The sequence below is a fragment of the Pecten maximus genome, chromosome 17 (genome assembly GCF_902652985.1).
Source record: "Pecten maximus chromosome 17, xPecMax1.1, whole genome shotgun sequence".
In the NCBI taxonomy this organism is placed as follows: Eukaryota; Metazoa; Mollusca; class Bivalvia; order Pectinida; family Pectinidae; genus Pecten; species Pecten maximus.
The window spans coordinates 23,640,551-23,646,933 of NC_047031.1; the positions used below are offsets into that span (position 1 = coordinate 23,640,551).

Consider the following 6,383-nt stretch of genomic DNA (forward strand, 5'->3'; position numbering starts at 1 on the left):
GTTGATAAAAAATGTAATAAACAGAATATCTAACAGTGTCTTCAGTAATACCAAATATATTTCACTCGTGTGGCTAATATTTTGATATTTTTTACTCGTGCTGCACACTCGTGAAAAAAATCAAAATATTAGCCCCACTCGTGAAATATATTTGGTATTACTGAAGACACTGTTAGATATCCTCTATATATATTTTTTTCAGTAATACCTGTAAACAAATAACAATACATAATAAAAATTAAAAACAAAAACAAAAACAAAACAAAAAAAACAAACAAAAAAAAACAACAACAGCACAGTTTTAGTGAGGCAGTAGATTAATTCTGTTATCTACAAAAGCCTCTGAATACAGATCAAGGGAGAAGAAAACTATTTAATTCGCCTTCTCCGATCAACAAACAGAAAACGAAAAAAAAAAACAAGGAAGTATAATGATGCATTCATGTAAAAATATCACTGACAACGTGTCATGTGAAATAGATGTGAGCATCAGTAACCCTGAACCCCTAACCCATTCACGTGTAACCTGATCGGCGTAAATGGAAATCACCACATCGAGACAGCACGACATGGCTACCGGTACAAATTCTCCACCTCCAAAGCAGGTAAGTCTTCGTCATATTTCTTTCCTTAGCCGCTGTAATGAGTTCGCTATCAGACGGCGTTATTACTCACAACTCCATGTTTAACTTGCGTGATTCATACGAATGTCTTTAATGTGATATTAAATATCTAGAGAGAAAATGAACCAGATACAGCCGCTCACAACTAATGTTTAGAGTTACAGACATTGTATGCACTGTTAAGCTGGGAACATCATACCTACGAAACCAGGAAGTATTCTGGCTATATAGCTAATCATATATACATAAAAAAATCCCTTACACTAGCCTTACATGGACATGAATTGTCAACATCTGTAAATAAAGCCCTGTTTTCTAAATAAACTTACTCTGTTATCACGATTCAATCTGATATATTTTCAATACCAGAATAAAACGGTGGCTGATTCGGCTATGTCACTCTGTGCATTGGAAGATGAGAAGAGCGACAATGCGCCATGTGACAAAAGTATCCTGCAAACGCGACAATATATTTACGTCGCATTGTCACGTAACTTTGCTGCATGGTGCGTTCATTTTGTCGTAAGGCGCACTGTCGCCTGACATCATATGCCAGGGAAGACTTTCACCTTAAACCTTTACGTTAGACTCTTTTTGAGAAGCAAAAACTTTTCCCATGTGCAAAATCACCCGTTCAAATATGCTTTATTATATCAACATATTTTATACACTGAAATAATTATAAAATAAATTGAAGAAACATGATAATTTCAATGATTGTGCTTATGTTCCCGCAGGAGGATGAGACAACTTCGTTGTCAAAGTCAGTAGACTGGCAGTGCGGTAAGGCGTTAGCTGAATGTTTGCACCATATCTTTACTTCGGGTACCGCCAGTGACGTCACTTTCCTTGTGGGAGAAGACAAGACGAAGATATCAGCTCATAAGATTATCCTGATAAGTAGAAGTCCGGTGTTCTACGCCATGTTTGAGGGATTGATGCCGGAACAAGGAGACGTAATTGTTCCGGATATCAAAGAGGATATTTTCAAGTCCTTCCTTGGGTAACTTTTATTTTTTTTTATCTCAATCACCTCCCTTAACTTGAATCAAGTAAGAATTGCCACGATGTTGAATCGAAAAATGTTACGTAAACACATTTCAATTCATCTTCCCGAAAACAAAGTGATATAAGCTTTAAGTTTGTTTCCAGATCCTTTTGTTATGAACTGATATTTTGTATCTTTTTATAAAATGTCTATGAATTAAACGATTTATCATTAAACAATAGTCATAGTGTTACGATGTGTGAAATGTAAAACCCTAGGATGAAACTTATCTATTCAAAACCTCGGGGGTCAGAGAGTTAAGAACAGTTAAACAAACTTTTAATGTCTGAAAAATTAGGTTTTACTTGTGTGCAGGGTTATAAAGCCAAATCCATAATTTGATGTTCATATCACCATTTCTCAAAAGTTATGAGAAGATCGTAAACTGTGATTAATGTTAGTATATTTAGTTGTTTTATTGAAACTTCACTTGTTCCCATTTCCCATAACGGCATAGATAAAGAATCAGGTGAAGTAAAGCACTCATCCTTCCGGAAAACGAGAAACTTGAAACTTTTTTTTTCCGATTTGAAAACGGCAAATTTCGAATAGATAAAGAGCCAGATGGAGTAAATGGCGCTCACTCTTCCGGAAATGTGGAATTCAATATGTTGATTCTACGTTTGGTTGAAGTTTTTAACTAAATTGCAGCACGACTGGCGTATTTAAAAAAAAAAACATAAAAAAAGCAAAAAAAAAAAAAAAAAAAAACCACTTAGTTTTTGCGTTATTTGTATATCAATCTCAAGTCATAATAATACCATTGCCTTGTCGGATACACCAAATTATGTAATATGTCACTTGGAGTAATAATAGCATTACTTTATATTCTTAGGTATTTATACACAGACAAGATTGCTCTTACGACAGAGAACGTGGTCCCAGTGTTAAGTGTTGCCATGAAGTATTGTGTGGATATCATGATTGCTGTTTGCGAGGATTTTCTCCTACACAATCTAACTGTTGACAACGTCTGTACATTTTTGGAAGAGGCACATGCCTTTCACATTGACAAGTTAACGGCAGATTGTCTCCAAATGATAAAGAAATCTGCACCCGCTAGTTTGCGATCTGAATCATTCGCTGCTCTTTGCTCTGTTTGCATGGCAACAGTTGCTAAGGCTGATGACCTTGATGCAGAAGAGAGTGACGTTTACCTGGCCCTCACCAAATGGGCTGAAGCGGAGTGTGCTCGTCAAAACCTCGAGGTGAATAACTCAGCATTCTTTGTCTAATGGGGTTTATATCAAATGTTATTTTGTCGTATTTCGAATAATATATTTGCTTCTGTTACACTAACAGTTAAGTAATTATTTGGCATAACCCAGATAGTTCTTGGACGCGATCGTTAATATGGCCCTAGAGTATTGCAAGAACACGTTCTACGTAAATCTCGCCAAAATGAAGGGGGCAGGACCAAGAACGGTTTTAAATATAATATTTGAGGCTGCAGGGCATGGTGATGGGAAACTAGATTTCAAATCATTCGTCAAGGCATATACTCACCCAGACTGTCTTTATTTCATAAACGAAATACTCTGGTCCAACCGATAAACATACGTGGGCGGTCGTCTTCGTTCTTCTCATGCCCGCTAAATGTGTGTTGTGAACCCCAAGAACGATATTTTCATGTTCATGATATCTCACAAGGGACGCTCCAGTGCGCAAAAATATAGCATAGTTACAAAAAGTCACAAATGAAAGCTTGACACGATTTTGGCATTTAACCCTGATTTCAAATCCGATGTAGACTTTCATACTTTGATGTTTTGGCGTGAGGATTAACTGCCTGATCTACATGTAATATAGGAAAAGAAAATATAATGTTTCCAAATGAAATAATGATGTCGACCATGCAATTTTTCTATGGACATCATCAACTTGCTACCATCTAATTATAGTATTTGTTATCATCAAACTGCTACCCTCTAAATCCAGTATTTTTTATCATCAACCTGCTACCCTCTAAACCTAGTATTTGTTATCAACATGCTACCCTCTTAACCTAATATTTGTTTTTATCAACCTGCTACCCTCTAAACCTAATATTTGTTATCAACAACATGCTACCCTCCAAACCTAGTATTTGTTATCAACATGCTACCCTCTTAACCTAGTATTTGTTATCAACATGCTACCCTCTAAACCTAATATTTGTTATCAACATGCTACCCTCTAAACCTAGTATTTGTTATCAACATGCTACCCTCTAAACCTTGTATTGGTTATCACCAACCTGCTACCCTTTAAACCTAGTATTTTACTCAGTAGTCGATACCTGTCAAGGAACTCGTATTTATTGGAACGGGAACTTTGATTATCGAATCAACTGAAACATGTAAGCCGGAAGTTGCTATCAAGAAATGGAAAATTAATCATATTTATCCTACAGCTTAGTTGAACGCTTTACCTGTTGCGTTGTACATAAAATTCGAGGTAAATAAGTCTGTCCAGGGACACATGGTATTTGATTTTAAATACAATAATCAACACGCATAATGCATGTGACTTGTTTATAAATTTTGGTTCGATGCGTCACTTTCCTTCCCTCTTTTAAAGGAATCTCAGCTTTCTTCACGTCATAGTCAATGCTAATGTTAACCTCTGTTACCATATAGTCATCAATATCCAAATCATTGATATTTGCGTCGTGTAAGGAAACAGTTTCTGTCACAGAGACATATTCAGTTTCATTAGCAATGTGGATCTCGAGTCAAAACCGTTTGACGTCGAATCTATTCATGAGTAAATAAAAGATCACATGAAAAAGAAGAAGAAAAAGAAGAAAAAAACCGCGGGGAAAAAGTAATAAGGGCAATAGGTCAAAATCATCAACAATCAAATGGAAGAAAACCTAAAATGTCATATACCACTAACGTATCAATCCAACAGACAGCACGTTTACATAAGGGTATTAGAGATAAATAACACAGATGATTGAGATAGCATTATGCTGCATGGAGACACGTTTTGTTGATGCGATATAATATTTTGACTTGAATTTCAGGTTACGAGCGCAAACCAAAGACAAGTCCTTGGGGATAATCTATTTCTCGCAAGGTTTAACACAATGGATCTACAATTCCTCCTGCAGCGAGTATTTCTGGACAGCATTCTCATACCAGAACTGGCGGTAGATGTTGTTAACTTCAAAATGCATCAGCAGACAAGGCTCCTGAGTCGTAACCTCACCAGCCGGCGACGATTACGTAAGGAAAAAATAAAGGTTTGGCGATGTTCTGAGCCTTCCTATAGATATACACATAACGAAAGTTGCAGTCCAGAAACAAATTCATTCAGCATCTCTTGCAGAGCAGTACTCTATGGGATTGGATCGCCATTGGTATCAAGCACTTCTGATGTGGTTGTTTATAAAGATAACTGTCCCATAAAGTCGGAAAACAAATTACCAATTATAAAAGACACAGAAAATGTCTGTGAAATTGTTTTTACCAAACCCATATTTCTCACAGCAGGGTCGACATACACAGTGGTTGAAAAGTCATCTCATAAAAAACACTGCATTTTTGAAAGTTGTGTCGGGAAGGCTCGTTTTCTGAATGGGGTGATTACTTTCAAGGAAACTAGTCACACGGCACTTAGTTGTCTTTACTTGATCCTGAGTAAACTTGATGATTATGGACAGAAAACACCTTTTCGTGGAGCTTCCTTGTGGAGACCTTCATACAACGAATGAAACATTCCATACCGAATTCCGTTATAGCGTACCCGGAAAGATCTGCAATATTAATCTCACAAATGCAACATTTCAAAAACAATAAGTAGAGTAAGTGCAAGTAGCATAGTTACTTTCGTTTCAGAGAAATTACAATCTTTCTTTAGATCTCACAAGTGATCCTATAGCGATGTCATCGTTTCGGTATCAGAGAGCTGTGACGTCACAACTTCAATGCGGTCAAGTTCTTCACAATAGATTCTACTTAAGAAGAATGGTATGTTTCATAATATATCCGGCTTGTCATGTGATTAAGGAAAGTTTTTATCTCCTTTTCATTATGATGTATTTATTGTTTTTATAAGCGACAAGTATACATAGAGAATACATGGTCAGTGTCTTGAAATATAAGCTGTATTTTGGCGAGGGTAAAGAAAGACAAAAGTGGCGAGCCTTGGCGAGCCACTTTTGTCTTTCTGTCCCGAGGTAAAAAACAGCTTATATTTTTAAGACACTGACCATGTATTCTATTTATCCTGCAACAGTCATAAAAATAATCATCAAAAATAATCATTTTGAAGTGAAACGGTGTCAAAAAAGACAGAAATATGTTTGCCTTTCAAACGTAGTTTCACTTTGAAGTAGGTCAGTCGAACTGACGCACGTGCTAAGATTCCAAAATACAGCTGTTTTCCGTCACTGCCGTATACAGCAAAAATATATACGGTGGGTGTATTCCGACAATGCGGTGGCAGTTGCAGGATAAACGCGCATAGACGGTTGTTAATGCTGAAATTTTGCGGAATGAGTTTTTTTTCGAGGAGGAAACCACACTTGCTGTGTATGGATGTGGGAATACGCATACATAGTGCTTCTTTTCCATGCAAACAGAATGGTTAGTTTTTGTTAAGTGGGAAATTATGGGCGGCTGAAAGGGCAAAAATCCATTAAAACAAAACCAATGTCAAAAATCATATCAATAGACATCATTTTCAAATCAACATATGTTATGGAACAATCAATGTTCAAAACCAAA

General features: G+C 36.5%; 1 protein-coding gene across 1 annotated transcript; it reads left to right on the plus strand.

The window, feature by feature from the left end:
• The first annotated feature begins 569 nt into the window (after nucleotides 1-569).
• On the plus strand, nucleotides 570-5,764 carry LOC117315234 (BTB/POZ domain-containing protein 6-like). Its single transcript, XM_033869380.1, has 5 exons — nucleotides 570-605; nucleotides 993-1,145; nucleotides 1,361-1,626; nucleotides 2,507-2,879; nucleotides 4,679-5,764. Exons 1-5 carry the CDS (start codon nucleotides 570-572, stop codon nucleotides 5,366-5,368), a joined length of 1,518 nt encoding a protein of 505 aa, XP_033725271.1. The 3' UTR covers nucleotides 5,369-5,764.
• The last annotated feature ends 619 nt before the right edge of the window (nucleotides 5,765-6,383 follow it).